This window comes from Maniola hyperantus, chromosome 23 (genome assembly GCF_902806685.2).
Source record: "Maniola hyperantus chromosome 23, iAphHyp1.2, whole genome shotgun sequence".
Lineage (NCBI taxonomy): Eukaryota > Metazoa > Arthropoda > Insecta > Lepidoptera > Nymphalidae > Maniola > Maniola hyperantus.
Genome location: NC_048558.1, coordinates 897,401 through 915,879, shown reverse-complemented (window position 1 = coordinate 915,879; position 18,479 = coordinate 897,401). Strand labels below are relative to the sequence as shown.

The 18,479-nt window shown below is 41.1% G+C and overlaps 1 protein-coding gene across 19 annotated transcripts in view; it reads right to left on the bottom strand.

The window, feature by feature from the left end:
* LOC117993310 (muscle calcium channel subunit alpha-1-like) overlaps positions 1 to 18,479 on the bottom strand; it is a 72,765-nt gene that overhangs the window by 40,750 nt on the left and 13,536 nt on the right. For all 19 annotated transcript variants that reach the window (XR_011238112.1, XM_069506681.1, XM_069506682.1 and 16 more), the window contains exons 2-3: positions 14,229 to 14,544; positions 5,688 to 5,911 (exon numbers count right to left, since the gene is read on the bottom strand). Coding sequence is in view for 18 of the 19 variants with exons in the window: in XM_069506681.1 (XP_069362782.1) it covers positions 5,688 to 5,905 (218 nt within the window). In the remaining variant the exon portion in view is untranslated. The remainder of the gene's footprint in view (positions 1 to 5,687; positions 5,912 to 14,228; positions 14,545 to 18,479) is intronic.

The following is an 18,479-nucleotide window of genomic DNA, read 5'->3' as shown; positions in this document are numbered from 1 at the left end:
GCAGGAAGAAGCAGCCACCAGGCAAGCAATACGCACCACCACCACGCAGCACCACACAAATGTCAAACACACTCATACACCATACATATCAGCGGATTATAGCAAATTAAGCTTTTGGTTCATCTATATCTATATATATATAAAAGGGAAAGGTGACTGACTGACTGACTGACTGACTGATCTATCAACGCACAGCTCAAACTACTGGACGGATCGGGCTGAAATTTGGCATGCAGATAGCTATTATGACGTAGGCTTCCGCTAAGAAAGGATTTTTGAAAATTCAACTCCTAAGGGGGTGAAATAGGGTTTTGAAATTTTGTAGTCCACGCGGACGAAGTCGCGAGCATAAGCTAGTCTAAATATATAAAAGGAAAAGGTGACTGACTGACTGACTGATCTATCAACACACAGCTTAAACTACTGGACGGATCGGGCTGAAATTTGGCATGCAGATAGCTATAATTACGTAGGCATCCGCTAAGAAAGGATTTTTGAGAAGTCAACCCTAAGGGGGTGCAATAGGGGGTTTGAAATTTGTGTAGTCCACGCGGACGAAGTCGCGAGCATAAGCTAGTTGTATATAATTCAAGGCTCTTTAGGTCCATTTTACTTCGTCGTTATTATGTTTCGATTCTCGCACTCTAGCAACGTTAGTGAGACGTAAAATCTTATACTAAGCGCACAGGTGTAACATAGTTTCCACGGGTTTATTATTGTTTACCGCAATTTCGTGCGTGTGGGATGTAATTTTCTTGTGGTTGAGCTGTTTCTCGGCTAATACTACCATTATTTTATTTATTCAGATACAAGTTAGCCCTTGACGCAATCTCACCTGGTGGTAAGTGATGATGCAGTCTAAGATGGAAGCGGGCTAACCTTCAAGTCTAACAACAACTGTCACTTGCTTTAACGGTGAAGGAAAACATCGTAAGGAAGCCTGCATGCTTGAGAGTTCTCCAAGGTGTGTGAAGTCTGTCAACTCGCATTTGGCCAGCGTGGTAGACCATAGCCTAAAATTTTTGTCACACTATTTCATGCCTATGTAAGGCGTACAAATTTTGGCCAATCGCGTCAAAAAAGTCGCCGTTGGTGTTCTCCCTTATCACGCTTCCATCTTAGATTGCATAATCACTTACCACCAGGTGAAATTGCAGTCAATTGCATACTTGTATTTGTTTGTTTGTAGTTTAAAAACTCTTATTACAGCAAAACAGTGTAATAGGTACTTCCAAAGCATTTCCGCTTCAAGCACTCTCAGTGGCATTTCCGCTTCAAGCACTCTCAGTGGCATTTCCGCTTCAAGCACTCTCAGTGGCATTTCCGCTTCAAGCACTCTCAGTGGCATTTCCGCTTCAAGCACTCTCAGTGGCATTGCCGCTTCAAGCACTCTCAGTGGCATTTCCGCTTCAAGCACTCTCAGTGGCATTTCCGCTTCAAGCACTCACAGTGGCATTTCCGCTTCAAGCACTCTCAGTGGCATTTCCGCTTCAAGCACTCTCAGTGGCATTTCCGCTTCAAGCACTCTCAGTGGCATATCCGCTTCAAGCACTCTCAGTGGCATTTCCGCTTCAAGCACTCTCAGTGGCATTTCCGCTTCAAGCACTCTCAGTGGCATTTCCGCTTCAAGCACTCTCAGTGGCATTTCCGCTTCAAGCACTCTCAGTGGCATTTCCGCTTCAAGCACTCTCAGTGGCATTTCCGCTTCAAGCACTCTCAGTGGCATTTCCGCTTCAAGCACTCTCAGTGGCATTGCCGCTTCAAGCACTCTCAGTGGCATTTCCGCTTCAAGCACTCTCAGTGGCATTTCCGCTTCAAGCACTCACAGTGGCATTTCCGCTTCAAGCACTCTCAGTGGCATTTCCGCTTCAAGCACTCTCAGTGGCATTTCCGCTTCAAGCACTCTCAGTGGCATTTCCGCTTCAAGCACTCTCAGTGGCATTTCCGCTTCAAGCACTCTCAGTGGCATTTCCGCTTCAAGCACTCTCAGTGGCATTTCCGCTTCAAGCACTCTCAGTGGCATTTCCGCTTCAAGCACTCTCAGTGGCATTTCCGCTTCAAGCACTCTCAGTGGCATTTCCGCTTCAAGCACTCTCAGTGGCATTTCCGCTTCAAGCACTCTCAGTGGCATTTCCGGAAGGGCAGCATTACAACCGTTTGTCATCCATTCACACATAGCTTGCATTGTTTGGCTCATTGCCATGAGAGATTTTTTTTCATATTTAGTATTCCGTACTCAAAATTTACACGCACGTACACTTCTGGAATCACCTCAGTGTCTGTCTGTTGGTTTGTCATGGCCGTTTTGTAGGATTCCGTACCTGCCTCCGATGTGCGCCCGTCTGTCTGTCTGTCAGCGGGCTGTATCTAATGAACCGTAATAGGTAGAGTTTTACAAATTTCAAAATTTCCATAGAGAGAGTGTATTTTTATTGCCGCTATAACAACAAATAATAAAAAAACCGGCCAAGTGCGAGTCAGGCTCGCGCAATGAGGGTTCCGTACTACAGGCGTATTTTTTCGATATTTTTCACGATAATTCAAAAACTATGGTGCATAAAAATAAATAAAAATCTGTTTTAGAATGTACAGGTCCTTTGGAAGACCTTTCATATGATACCCCACTTGATATATTCACTCACTTCGAAAGTTGAAAATACTAATTATTAGTTCATGACCGTCAATTAAATTTTTTTTGTGTGATCTAACCGTAAATTCACGGTTTTCAGATTTTTCCCCAAATGTCAGCTATAAGATCTACCTACCTGCCAAATTTCATGATTCTAGGTCAACGGGAAGTACCCTGTAGGTATCTTGACAGTCAGACAACAAAGTGATCCTATAAGGGTTCCATTTTTCCTTTTGAGGTACGGAACCCTAAAAACCACGATAGCGAATCAAAGTACTGGATCGGGCTGAAAGTTCGCATGCAGATAGCTATTATGACGTAGGCATCCGCTAAGAAAGGATTTTGAAAATTCAACCCCTAAGGGAGTGAAATAGGGGTTTGAAATTTGTGTAGTCCAAGCGTGTGACGAAGTCGCGAGCATAAGCTAGTCATCATGCAAATCCAACAACTGACTATCAAAAAGTATACAATAGTCTACTTTGAATAAAAATGATTTGACTTTTGTTATGTATAATATATTGTACGGAATGGATGGTACGGAACCCTCCATGTGCGAGTCCGACTTGCACTTGACCAGTTTTTTGTTGCTCGCGAATTTCCCGCGACGATTTGTTTATTTTTGAATGCAGGGCGTTGGTCTTTGCACAGCTCTGCTTGGCCTTAGTGTTATTGCCTGCCGTACGATTGCTGGAGTGCATGAACCTAAGTGCTCTTTAGTTTTAAAAGCACGAGCATTCATTCGTTTTTCAGGTAGATTAAGGGCATTAGTGCACCCATTCGTATTCGATTTGTATTCGTTTTTCAGGTATTCATTCTCGTAAGAGCTGTAGTGCGCTCATTTGTATTCGTTTTTCAGGTATGAATTCAATTAAGGGCTTTAGTGCACTCATTCGTATTCAATTTGTATTCGTTTCTCAGGTATGAATTCTATGTGATTTTGTATTTATTTTTCAGGTTTAGTTCAAGACCTGAGAGTGACATAGGCTACTTTTTATCCCGGAAAATCAAAGAGTTCCCACAGGATTTTTAAATTCTGAATCCACGCAGACGAAGTCGCGGGCGTCAGCTAGTTATTAATACAACGAATGAAATCCATCTACAAAGATCACTTTGTATCATATTTGATTATATTGTTAGCCAGAACAGAATCGCACAATGCATTCTGGTTTCAAGAGTCCACTGGAGACCGCCGAGCTATGATCAGGGTTACCAGTCATCATCATCATCATCATGATCAACTCATCGCTGGCTCACTACAGAGAACGGGTTTCCTCTCACTCTCACCACGCTGGCCATGTGCGGATTGGTAGACTTCACACACCTTTGATAATATTATGGAGAACTCTCAAAATAAATAAATGAATAAATCTAAATCTCAGGCACGCAGGTTTCCTCACGATGTTTTCCTTCACCGTTAAAGCAAATGATATTTAATTACTTAAAACGCACATAACACCCAAAAGTAAGAAGGCGAACGTCCTAACCACTAGGCTATCCTAGTTTTTAAGGTTTTAAGGTTACCAGTAGCAGCTTTAAATATTGCTGAAAAATACTTTTCTTCTTCTTCTCATGCTGCCTTTGCAGTCTTTTTTAAATTCAGATTACTTTATTAGCCAATATTATTAAGATCGCATCGATTTCATCAGTTTTGATTTGTACTTAGTTAAATATCTAGTTTAGTTTAGTTTTATAAGAGGAATGTGCAACATCCATACAAACTCAACAGAGTTTTAGGATGTCAAGCGTAAAATTGTAGAATTATATTTGGCTAAATAAAGAATTAAAAAAAAAAAAAAAAAAAAGCCTTTGATTGCAATCTAAGTGGATGCTAACCTGGAAGGGTAGTGTAACCAGAACGCTGGCAAAAACGAAAACAGATGATAGTACTGATGATTACTGATATGATACCACAATAAAACGCGAAAAAAATATAAAAAAAACCTATAATTGTGTATAAGTTTACGATATATTGCAAATAAAACTGACTGACGCTAGAAGTAGGCCCCTTAACATCAGGTGACCCGCCTTGTTTTTTTTTTTTTTAAAGAATATTAGCCATGTTAAGTGACTACTATTCCCCTTTCCTCTCCAACTAAGCGTCAAGCTTGTGCTAGGAGTAGGTACGACAATAGTGCAACGGGCGGGGTTTGAACTGTCGACCTTTCGGTTTTCAGTCTACTCCTTTACCTGTTGAGCTATTGATGCTCATAAAGCGCCTGCTCGTTTGCTCGCTATCTCTATTTAAAAAAAAGCAGGTAGCCCTAGCTAGTTACTATGATCGACACGAACAATCTAATCACGCTCGAATGAGTATGTTGGCGGCGAGCCATCAGGTATTGGCAATTTTTCGTCTATCTACAATCTACATCGGGGAATGTAGGCCACAGCTGTGTTGTCTTTTTGCGAATGGAAATCAGTATTGATCATTGATCATAATGCTATTAAATATAAAGGTTTTATATCGGTTTGGTTTGTAAAATGTGCTGCTACGTGTTTTACAAGGCCCACAGTTAATGGTAGTTTTATCGTTACTAGTTCGTTACTTCTGCTATTTCTGGTTTTGTATAGATGAAATGAAATGAAATAGGTAGTTTAAGATATGGTATTTACAATACCGAGTTAAGCCATATCCAGTCAGGAAACCCTGACATACCTTGACAAAGTAGGTACCTAGTACATCTCTATAAAAATGAATCGCTGCAGATCGCAAATCTCGAGAACAGCTGAATCGATTTCGCTAATTCTTTTTTCACAATATTCCTTGAAGTACGGGGATGGCTCTTACGTACCTAGAGAATTTTTTAAAAAAATCCTGAAAAAGAATCGACTGTTAGGCGGTACGAAGTTCGCCGGGGCAGCTAGTTTTTCATAAAACTAATAGCGACTAGTGTTTAGCTTCAATCAGATCTGCTGGCAAGTGACGATGCAGCCGTAGATGGAGCGCGCTTGCCTAGAAGGTGCATATTCACTCTTGACTTGGTTTGGTTATGATGATGATGATGATGATGATGATGATGATGATGATGATGATGATGATGATGATTAATAAAAAGGATACTTCCACTCCACGATGTCAATGCACAGCTTCCTCACCGGATTCTTAAGGGTGAGGCAAAAGAGGGCCCGCTTGGGCCTCTCCTGCTGGACCTTGGCCCCCCGGCGCGCTGGCTTGCGAGGGGCCACGGGCACCGGGATGAGGGGCCCGGCGTCCGGGGTGGGGTTGGCGGCAGGGGTGGTAGGGGTCGCCGCATCCTCACCACCGCCTTCTGGGTTCATTTTGATCTGAAAACAAAAACAATCATTTGAAATTTTTTTGGGTTCCGTACCCGTACCCATTTCTAAGCCTCCGTCCGTCCGTTCGTATCTCGTGAACCGTAATAGGTGTAGGTAGGTACATACTTCTATTGCCACTATAACAACAAATAATAATATCACTGAAAATTCCCGCCATTAACTTTGATCTTGAGTAGACACCTCTAATTTTATGTTGTAGGTATAACACGCGACAGGTCGAGATGGCAGTCGGGTTAGAGACGCGCCGTACACCTGCACAGCCCCCGCGCTAATGTCGCGTCACGTGTGCGGGATATCACGGGTGACGTACGGGTGTGCGCGACGTCCCCCCATTAATACCCCGATTGCCATATCGAGTTCCTGTCGCGATAGGTATGCGTAGGTAGGTATGTATAATGTGCGTTTAAAGCAATTCAAATTCAAATTATTTATTCAAATATTTAAAAAAAAGAAACGGGCCGAATTGAGAACCACCTTCTTTTTGGAAGTCAGTTAAAATAGGTAATAAATGACGCTGTTGATTGGTCGGTTGTTGGGTTTGTAAGATGTGGTGGTGATAATAATTATTACCTACGCAAACTTAAAACTAAGAGCCCTCGCCCACGGCGACTTTTTGTAGCGATACAGTCGCGCTTCCGCATCGATACAGTCGCGAAGCGGTCGCTAGCTGTGTGCCCTCGCCCACGGTCTTAGATTCAGTCGCGATGCAAACGCGATACTGTCGCGCTTCTGTCTCGATGCAAACGAGAAAAAAATGTTGCACTGATGCTTGGTTCTCTATTCATGCGCCACCCTCCCTCCGTTCTTTCCCCGATGTCGTCCGACACGGTCGCGCGTTTGCATCGATACAGTCGCGATGCAGTAGCGCGTTGCTAATCCGACTAACACGCGTTAGTAGTGATGCTGGCGTGTGTTTAGTAAACGCGCGACAGCATCGCTACAAAAAGTCGCCATGGGCGAGGGCTCTTAAGCTACGAGTGTTCCGAACGCGTCCAGGTCTGAGAAGTGCCTGCAACAAACTTAGTTAAACTCCTCGTGTAATCTCAATTAAATGTCAGGCGCCTACTTGCTTTAACGGTGAAGGAAAACGTAAGGAAACCTACATGCCTGACTAACCATTTAATACATGACTTGGCCACGACCAATGAATTGTAATAAGCTAGCTGATTCCTAGTGCCATGTTCACCAGAGTGGTGGTTCAAATCATTAGTTACATTGTCTCTCGCAGTTGTACTGTAACGTCAATTCCTCTCGACCTACATCAGTCATGATAGATGGCGCTGGGGAACTACTGCTCACGACATGTCCGTTGAGCGATGATTAATGATAGCGGATATAGTTGTAATACTTGTATACATTTTTACTATCTATCTCATATACAGCGGCGTGCAGGTCATAGAGGCATGAATGCACTGCTTACCCCAGTTGTAATAGCTCAATGCATATTTTTCATTATGACCTGCCAGTAAACAGGTTCCTACCTAACTAATGCATACCCTGACTTCAAACCCTGTGCACGCCCCTGCAGTCATATACCTATCCTATGGTTTAGAAACTTCAACTCTGCCTGTAGGTTTAGGTGCATCATCACCATCATCAAACGATAGACGTCCACTGCTGGACATAGGTCTCTTGTAGGGACTTCCACACGCCACGGTCTTGCGCCGTTTATCAAACCTTGCACAGTTTAGGTTATTTCTTAGAACTATTTTTATTTACAAATTACATGCATTTGAGTACAATATTATAACCCGGCTAAATAGGAATGTTATGAAGTACTCAGGGCCGGCCGGCGGCGGCGCCCCCGCGAGGTAAGGTTTTTTTTTTTAAATTAAAAATTTATTATAGGTAGGGTTAGTGATTCAAATAGAAACATTTCTCGGAAATGTGTAAAGTGAAATCCAGGTACCAAAATACTTAAAAAGCGTGAGCGAAGCGAGCGCGAAATTTTTGAAAAAATCCTATTTTGAGAATTATTAGAGATTTGTTGTAGTCCACGTGGACGACGCTAGTAAAAATTATAAATGGGAATCAAAATACGTTTGTATGAAGCGAGTGGACTCCACTCCATGTGCGCTGCGAGCTGAATGGTGTTATGTAAACTAAAGGCGTAGGAATTTATTATTCTTTTGTTATTTCCCGTGTAAATGTTAGCGTAATTATGCGCCGTGTAACGCGCTCCTAACACGCGACTAGTACAACAAGGTACTAATTAGTAATGTATGAAATAAAAGGGCCATTACGCCTCTTTCAGGGTTACATACCCGAAGGATGCCAACGGGACCCTATTACCAAGCTCCGCTGTCCGTCCGTCTGTCTGTCTGTCAGCAGTCTGTATCTCGTGAACCGTAGGTACCTAATAGGTTGAGAATAGAAATTTTCACAGAATGTGTATTTCTATTGCCGCTATAACAACAAATAATAAAAATTTCAAAATGGCCGCTATCAAAATAAAAAAAACCCGCCAAGTGCGAGTCAGGCTCGCGCAACGAGGGTCCCGTACTGCAGTCGTATTTTTTTGTCATTTTGCACGATAATTCAAAAACTATGATGCATAAAAATAAATAAAAATCAGGTAAAACCCTTTCATATGTATGATATCTCAATTGGTATAGTTATCTTACTTTGAAAATTGAAAGCACTAATTATGAGTTCATGACCACAATTTAATTTTTTTTGTGTGATGTAACCACAAAAAGTTTTTGGATTTTTTCATAAGGCCTACCTACCCCAAATTACATGATTCTAGGTCAACGGGAAGTACCCTATAGGTTTTCTTGACAGACAGACAGACAATAAAGTGATCCTATAAGGGTTCTTTTTTACTTTTGAAACCAAAAAATAAATAAAACTATTTCTTGTACGATGGTAGGTACGGGACCTTTCGTGTGTGAGCCTGACTCGCACTTGACCGATTTTTATTTCGATGTGCGATGGGACCGCGCCATGGGACACACACATCTCAGTATTTTAATTATTATTATAGGCCCTTTATTTTTAAACCTAGCGACCGCTCGCGGCTTTGTTCCCGTGGGAATTTCTACGTGGTATTTTTCTAAAAGTTTACGAAAAATGCTTGAAATAAAATAAGTATATTATTTTTAAATTTTGCTTCAAGTCTAGGTCTAGGAACACTTTAATAAAATTATTTTAAAATAGTGTTTTTTTTAATCTAAACAGAATTTCGATAAGTGACATAGGCTACTTTTTATCCCATGAAATCAAAGAGTTCCCACGGGATTTTTAAAAATCTAAATCCACGCGTATGAAGTCGCGGGCATCAGCTAGTAGAATATTAATATCGGCCGTTAGCCAAGTGTTCTTACATCCAAAGATTGATCACACATGGATGTGTTCATTTGTTCGACGCAATGATTCATCTCGCTCGAACTCGCGTCGGTTCTTGGTACAAGTATTTTTAGTTAGCCTTTAATCTCTTCATATTCATATTTTAACAGGGCCTCGTTAAATAAGGTTTACTTGTCTGGAGGTTGTGAAACAGGCGCTTAAGGCGATATGCGGTGTTGAGACACACATGTTCAAATGATCAAGTTTTGGCCTCAAAAACTACAAATTTATTTATTTATTTTTTAATATCAAAAACATTAAATATATTCTTTAGTGAATTACGAGAGCCAAAAAACAATTGGCACAATTTGGCTCGATACAAAAAAATTACGAAGTTTCCCCAAAATACGCATTTTTTACACGACCATTAGGAGAAAAACCAGTTTTATTCGAATGATATAAAACCAATTTCAATAAAACTTCGTATTTACCTACGTTCAACGTTTAATACACTAAGGGACTACGATATTATTTTATGGTAACAGAGCACATAGAATTAAATATACTTATTTATAAAAAGCGTGCAACAATTTTGCACTTGGGCGGCCCAGACTACCGCTCCCGGTCGCCCGCAACGTCGTAGAGAGCACCAGTGTACAACTTCAATTCCATTTATTGTTATACAAAAATATTGGGAAAAACTATCATAATCATGGTCTTCTTCTTAACCCATCGCTGGCCCACCACTGAGCACGGGCCCCCTGTGCGTATAATACAAGGGTATCAAACGTACTTACTCCAGCAAAACTTCAAGGCGCCACGATTCGACTGTAAACCTCGAAGCGACGTCAATATTGCTCTTATAGCTAGAAATACCTACTACGTGACGTGGGCGGCAACTTTACAATGGCGTGACTCAGAGTTCATAATAACTCCATTCATAAGACTGCTCTTAAAGATCGCCCATTTGAAATCTAATTTTTTTCTCTTAACTTCTCCAACGCGCATTACGCACGTAAATTACTTGCGCAACTTTTAAATCGCGCTAGAATCGTTCCTAAGCTTTTGGTGTTCCGTATCTCCAAAGAAAAAAGAAATGGTTTAAGTCTTTTAAGCTGTGATAGCCTAGTGGTTAGGACGTCTGTCTTCTAATCGGAGGTCGTGGATTCGATCCCGGGCACGCACCTCTAACTTTTCGGAGTTATGTGCGTTTTAAGTAATTAAACATCACTTGCTTTAACGGTGAAGGAAAACATCGTAAGGAAACCTGCATGCCTGAGAGTTCTCAAAGGTATGTGAAGTCTACCAATCTGCACATGGCAAGCGTGGTAGACTATCCAAAACCCTTCTCACTCTGAGAAGAGACGTGTGCTCTGTAGTCCGTTTAATGTCTAACATTTGACACCACCTGCCGGTGACGTCGACGCCTCGACGTTTTTTAGAAGTTCCTTAACTGTCGTGCACTATACTAGGGCGCTAACACAAACAACAGCAACCGAGCAGCGTTGGAAGACCCCCCACTAGGTGGACGGACGACATCAGACGAGTCGCAGGAAGTCGCTAGATTCAGGCGGGCGCAAGACCGTGGCGTGTGGAAGTCCCTACAAGAGACCTATGTCCAGCATTGGACGTGTATCGGTTGTTGATGATATATGAGTTACGTTATAACCTCACGTTATAACCTTACGGTACGTTTTATTTAGGTAAATTATAAGGTCCCAATCAGCAAGTCATCATCAGGGGTCAAGTCAAGTCTTAGAGATTGTCAACAAGGCGAGATGTCGCGTCAAAGGGAACGATAGCGCTGTTGGCACGAACCATCAAGAGTGCTACTCGAATCAAAGACAATAAAGCCCCACGGCACGTGTTAGGTCGTTCACTACCTGGCTTCTTTTTTTTGAATAAAAACAAGCGAGCAAACAAGCAGGCGGGTCACCTCCGCCCATGAACATTTGCAGTACCAGAGGAACCTCCAATGCGTTGCCGGCTTTTCACGAATTTGTTGATCCGCCCCTTGAATAACCACATGTTGAAGTCTATTGGGAACACCACCACGAGTCTCCTCTAAAAAAGAGAAGGGTTTAGGCCACAGTTTACCACGCTGGCCCAGTGCAAATTGGCAGACTTCTTCACACCTTTGAGAATATTATGAAGAACTTTCAGGAATGCAGGTTTCCTCACGATGTTTTCTTTCACCGTTAAATCAAGTGATATTTAATTGCTTAAACCAAAATGGTAGACGTGCGCAGGCCGGAATAAAACCCCCGACCTCCAAATGGCTGTCGTCTTATAACTAACCATAAAAAAATTATCGCCGCTCCCATATGCATAGTGAGGGGTGTTACACTGTCAATAGGGTATCGCGAATTTTGGATCGCAGGATTTCAAGAACATGGATACATTGTTGTAGTATGACAGCTACAATGTCACGATCGCAATCACCTCTGATTGATTGACGCTGGCTGCAATGTATTGTTGCAATAAGATTATCATAAATTCAGCCAATCACAACTATTGCGATTGTGTTAATGATTGATCGGTTTTCCGGAATCGACCTACCCGATACATTACGATCCTGTCGATACCATCAATATTCCCTCGATATAGGATCGCGTATCGTGGGATAATATTGATAGCTAGTGTAACAAGCCTCGTTGGTATCGATTTGCAATATGAAGCCTTCGTAAAGTAGGTATTTCCACAGGAGAAGTTTGTCAGCACACGCGACGGTTACAAGAATTGAGACACAGTAAATCACTTTTTATTTATTTATTTTTATTCAGGTACAGCCAGAGGCGTATTTAAAGGTCAAGAGCGCCCTAGGCAAGCACCTCATAGGCGCCCCTCCATCCATATAAAACTTTTTACTAACTAACTTTGCAATAATGAGAAATAGCTGGTAGTTGGTATTTATACTATTATGTGAACAAGTGAAAAACATCACTTGAGGAATTAATTTGGGGGGACACGGCATAGCAAAATTTTATGTAGGTATTAAAGTGCCTTTTGAATGAGAAAATTAGAGTGAGATTAAATCCTCATCCTATACCTACCTACTAATATTTTAAATGCGATAGTTTCTATCTACCTGTTACCTTTTCACGGCCCATATTCTTAATCAAAATTTGTTAGGTAGGTACTATTCAGAGATAGTTTGCACTCGGAAACGGATTTTAATTCCGGAATTTTAAAGATTTCCTAAGGGATTTTCAAAAGATTAAATTCATGTAAGTAGACGAAGTTCATCATCGACCTTTGGAAGGAGATAGCGGTTTCGTGGAGCGTAGTCTCTGTCGTTGAGACCTCAGACCGACAAAACGTTACATAGCTATGAGTGACAGAGATTTGAACCCACGCGCCCCTTCGTAACCTGGCGCCCCTAGGCATGTGCCTAGTTTGCCTTAGGGATAATCCGCCTCTGGATACAGCTGTGATAGCCTAGTAAGCTGTGACACCTTAGTGGTTAGGACGTCTGCCTTCATTTGATATGAAGTAGTTTATGCTTCAGCGTGTGGCGTTTGTGCACGGCATAAAATCATCTCTATCTGTCGTCCTGCATGCGACAGGACAAAAAGTCCCTAATCTTATTGTCACTGTCAAGAGCATAACGACAAAGAAATGAAAGATATTTTTATGGACAAGCTTGCAGTAGAATTGTAACGTGACATTAAACACGACGTATAAATAACGTTAATGGCGCGTGCTCTCGTTAACACTAATGTTACGATGCTGCCAATAACTGTTATTGTTCCGAGATGCCATTTTGCATACACTTCATTCTTAGCAGCACAGTCCATAGTGAAACTGACTGACTGACCATCAACATACAGTACGCGACATTTCGGCTTTGTAGAGCGTTGTGTCTGTCACTCATACCTATTTGACGTTTTGTCGGTGTCAACGACAGAGATATGCTCTACAATGTGATCCTTAAAAACAGTACAGTGGGATCCTTAAAAAATGTAAACACACGGAACAAAGCTAGTAACAAGATAAATTTCTAGAACTAAAATCCGACTAGGTAGATACTCTTCTTAAAAATACTACCACAGATGAACGGGTCATATTTACTATATAAATAAAAATTAAGTACATATTACGATGTTTGAGATAGGTATTTCATAATTCATTTGATATAAAAAAAACCTTTTTCTTGTTTTTAGTTTTGTTATATTCGCCATATTGGATTTGTCATGACGTCACAAAGTCTGCGACATCCGGAACGCTAGTAAGTAAGTATATTCATCTTTTGCCGTTGCAAGTGCCCGCCGTCTCGTTAACACAAAAACTCAAAATATGAGAGAAACAGTGAACCTCTCAAGTGAAGGTTGCTGCCTGTAGTAGGCGCGGACAATGGGCGGACAATGGGCGGACAATGGGCACACATTTTAATATTTAATATGAGTTTAACTGAATCTCAACTACCAGATGTATGTAGTAACAGCCAGCAGCCTTTTTTAAATTGTGAGATAGGCTCTTAGGCTGAGATCTATAGAGCGCACTTTGACTTTGCTCAGACTTAAGATTGAGTTAAAATGAGACAGATTTATGAGAGAGATATAGCTCTGTCTCGTTTTAACTCTATCTTAAGTCTAAGCTAAGTTCGAGTGCGCTCTATAGATCTCACCCATAGATCTCAGGGGAACTCTTTGATTTTTCCGGGACAAAAAGGACTTTTAATCTCTGTACCTTTCGTCAAAATGTGTAAATCGGGTGGGCTGGGGTGGGCCGTGAAAATGTAGCTGACAGACAGATACACTTTCGCTTTTATAATATTAACTAGCTTATTTCTGTGTATACCTACTAAAGTTCAAATTTTACCCCCTTAGGGATTGAATTTTCAAAAATCCTTTCTTAGCGGATGTCTACGTCATAATAGCTACATTATCGGCATGACAAATTTCAGCCCGATCCGCTCAGTAGTTTGAGATACGTTCATACATCAGTCATTCAGTCAGTTTTCCCTTTGTATACATAGATAAGGACTAGAAGTAAAGTAAATAAACATATAACTCACCTGTACAACTCCACTCTTCGCTGCCAGAGAATCGAACCCGCTCTCTCCGGAAATTCCATACGCCTTTCCTCACTTAACTTACACAAGGGGGAGTTTTTATTTATTTCCTTTCTTTTTCGTTTATTTACTTACACACATACAGTGGGTAGGTACTTATTATTATTTATTTTGGACCTTCAACAGTCTATTATTAAAACTGAGCTAGGCAATTTTTTTTTTTGATGAGTTTTGAAAATGGAAGGTTTAATTATTATTTTGACAGGCTGCGCGGGTGAAATTAAATTATAGGTATATAGGTACTCGACGACTTGGTCCCCTGAAACAAGAAAAAAAACACATTTAATTTTTTTTTTTTTCTTCATGATCAACCCATCGCCGGCTTAATACAGAGCACGGGTCTCCTCTCAAAGTGAGAAGAGTTTTGGCCATATTCTACCACGCTGGTCATGTGCGGCTTGGTAGACTTCACAATTCACACACCTTCACATTATGGTGCACTCTCAGGCATGCAGGTTTCCTCACGATGTTTTCCTTCACCGTTAAAGCAAGTGATATTTAATTAATTAAAACGCACATAACTCCCAAAAGTTAGAGGTGCGTGCCCGGGATTGAACCCCCTACCTCCGATTAGAAGACTGGCGTCCTAACCACTACGCTAATTTTTTTTAGTTTGATGAAATTATTACAATACTAGATGATACCCGCGACTTCGTCCGCGTGGATTTAGGTTTTTAAAAATCCTGTGGGAACTCTTCATTTGTCTGGGATAAAAAGTAGCCTATGTCCTTCCCCGGGATGCAAGCTATATTCGTACCAAATTTCGTCAAAATCGGTTGAACGGTTGAGCCGTGAAAAGCTAGCAGATAGACAGACAGACAGGCAGACAGACAGACACACACACTTTCGCATTTATAATATTAGTACGGATAACTTTTAAAAGCACTAAGACTCCATGGCCCCAGGGTCTCCACAGTCCACGGCAAACGGAACAAAAATTTAAATTCATGATCATGATCAACTCAATAAAAATGTGTTCATGAACAAATATTTGTATTTTCAATTTTCAAAGTTAGATAACTATATCAAGTGGGGTATCACATGAATGGGCTTTACTTGTACATTTTAAAACAGATTTTTATTAACTGTTATGCACAGTTGTTTTTGATTTATCTTGCAAAATGACGAAAAAATACGACAGTAATACGGAACCATCAGTGCGCGGGTCTGACTCGCACTTAGACGGTTCTTTCGAACTATATGTGCCCTATTCATTGCCACGTTAGCTTCGCAACCCGGTCTGTTGGTCCTTCTACGGATCATTAGGGGTCACGACCCTCACAAATGAAGGAATACGATGCAAAGAGAGCTGCTATTGTGTGGCAGTCGGGTGTTTAGCCCGAGCGCAGCTGAGCGAGGTATTTTTAGCGTTCCTCATATACCTAGGTCATACCTAGATGTGCAGCGGCTATACGGAATGCAATTGTAACATCTATTATTGTCGCGTACGTACAAAAGGCGTACTAAACTTGTATTATAGAATAGAAGGAAGTTTTCAATTTGATTGCGATTGTGGTTACGTCAAAAATAAATTATTTATTAGTAATCAGTAGGTACCTCAGTACCCTTATTATAAATACGAAAGAGTGTTTGTTTGTTGGTTTATTGGTTTGTCCTTCAGTCACGTCGCAACAGAGCAACAGATCGACGCGATATTTGCATGGGTATAGTTTAAGACCTGGACAGTGACATAGGCTACTTTTTATCCCGGAAAATCAAAGAGTTCTCACGGGATTTTAAGAGCTAAATCCACGCGTACGAAGTTGCGGGCATCAGCTAGTTAATAAATAAAGGATGTTCCAAAGTTTCCTTTATCATAAACTTCATTTATGGGGGAGTGACTAGAGGGGGAGGGAAGAGACCCCCTCTGCGATGGAGGCCATTTTTCTGGGTGGTTTAAAAAGGAATAACCACGACTAACCTAACCCATCCGAGTCGGAGTGCTCCAAGTCCCAAGCTCGCTTCGCTCGCTCTTGCAGCCTAAGTTATCTCTGTGCCTGTTTTTTCCTATCCTATAATATCATAAGCTTTTATGGGGGAAGGCATCTTATAAAAAAAATGTTATGGGTATGTTGTTTTACTAATTGACACGATTAAGAATATCAATTGTTTGTCAAATGGTATTTTATGAAATGGCTTTTTGTCTGGTAATTTATTTTTAGAACCAGAATTTTTATGACGATGGTAAAATGAATCCTAATTTTGCCAAACGTTGTTTGTGGAATGAATCTTTGTTATTTGTTTTTTGTGAATTGATCGTCACCATGTATTTCATACAAACTTCCATACTAAGTGAGCATTTTGAAATTTGATAAAAGATGCACGGATCCCTATTACGCTGCTATATTATTTGTAACTAGCTGCCGATGCCGGCGAACTCCGTGCCGCCTAACAGTCGATTCTTTTTCAGGAATTTTTTAAATTTTTCTCTCCGTAAGAACCATCCCCGTACTTCAAGGAATATTATGAAAAAAGAATTAGCGAAATCGGTTCAGCTGTTTTCGAGATTTGCGATCAGCAACACATTCAGCAATTCATTTTTATGTATAGACTAAGTACTCGTAGATGATGCCCGCGACTCCCGACCCCGTGAGTGGGTCCCCGGTGGAGGGTCCGCTTCAGCGGACGTCGCGACCCCGTGAGTGGGTCCCCGGTGGAGGTTCCGCCTCAGCGGACGTCGCTGGCTGGGTCGCGGTTGATTGCTTCGGTGTTCCCGTGACCCAGTGGTAAATTAAGCTAAGTATTTGACGATTCAAAAGCACTGGTAAAAGTTTAGTTGAATAAAAATATATTCTTTTCAACTTCTTATTCACATTCCCCTTTATTGAATCATTATTATCAAAGACGACGACCTACTAATGTTCTAGTAAAGGGCAAAGGTCCACGGGTAAGAGTCTATCCACACTGAATGTACCATTTATGGAACACGCATATGAAATCAGTACCCTTATTATAAATGCGAAAGTGTGTTTGTTTGTTGGTTTGTTGGTTAGTCCTTCAATCACAACGGTGCAACGGATTGACGTGATTTTTTTGCATGGGTATAAATAAAGTACTGGAGAGTGACGTAGGTTACTTTTCATCCCGGAAAATCAAAGAGTTCCCACAGGATTTAAAAAAAAAAAAAAAAAAAATCAGATCCTATTTTTAACCTATCTACGAATTATTTAGCTCTCCCTCTATAATGACTATTATCAAGTCGATAGCCTGTTTATATCCTACTAATAGGTAAAGATCTATTGAAGAGGGTCTAGCCACATATAATGAACCATTTATGGAGCACGCCTAGTACGTCGGTATATAGTTCAGACCCTATTTATCTAAGAATTATCATGCTATCCACGTAGGACGATAATGACTATTAGCAAGACGATAGCCTGTTTATATCCTACTAATAGGTAAAGATTTATTGATGAGGGTCTAGCCACATATAATGAACCATTTATGGAGCACGCCTAGTACGTCGGTATATAGTTCAGACCCTATTTATCTAAGAATTATCATGCTATCCACGTAGGACGATAATGACTATTAGCAAGACGATAGCCTGTTTATATCGTACTAATAGGTAAAGATCCATTGATGAGGGTCTAGCCACATATAATGAACCATTTATGGAACACGCCTATGGAATAGGTCGGTATATAGTTCAGCTACGAATTATCATGCTATCCACGTAGGACGACAATGACTATTATAATTTATGTCCTCGTACCTAAAGGTTAAAGATCTAGTCTAAATATATAAAAGGAAAAGGTGACTGACTGACTGACTGATCTATCAAAGCACAGCTGAAACTACTCGACGGATTGGGCTGAAATTTGGCATGCAGATAGCTATTATAATGTAGGCATCCGCTAAGAAAGGATTATTGAAAATTCAACCCCTAAGGGGGTGAAATAGGGGTTTGAATGTTGTGTAATCCACGCGGACGAAGTCGCGAGCATAAGCTAGTGTTTGATAAGAGTCTAGCCACATTCATTTGATTATATGACTCTGACGACCTCCCTGGCGCAGTAGTAAGTGCTATTGTCTTATTAGTGGGAGGTCCCGGGTTCGATTTCCGGCAGGAGTTTGGGTTTTATAATTTCTAAATTTCTGGTCTGCTCCGGTGGGAGGCTTCGGCTGTCCTTATCCTGCGAGACTCGTCTGAATTACAATGAAGTCTGCAGCTTACCATCGTCTTAGCCTACG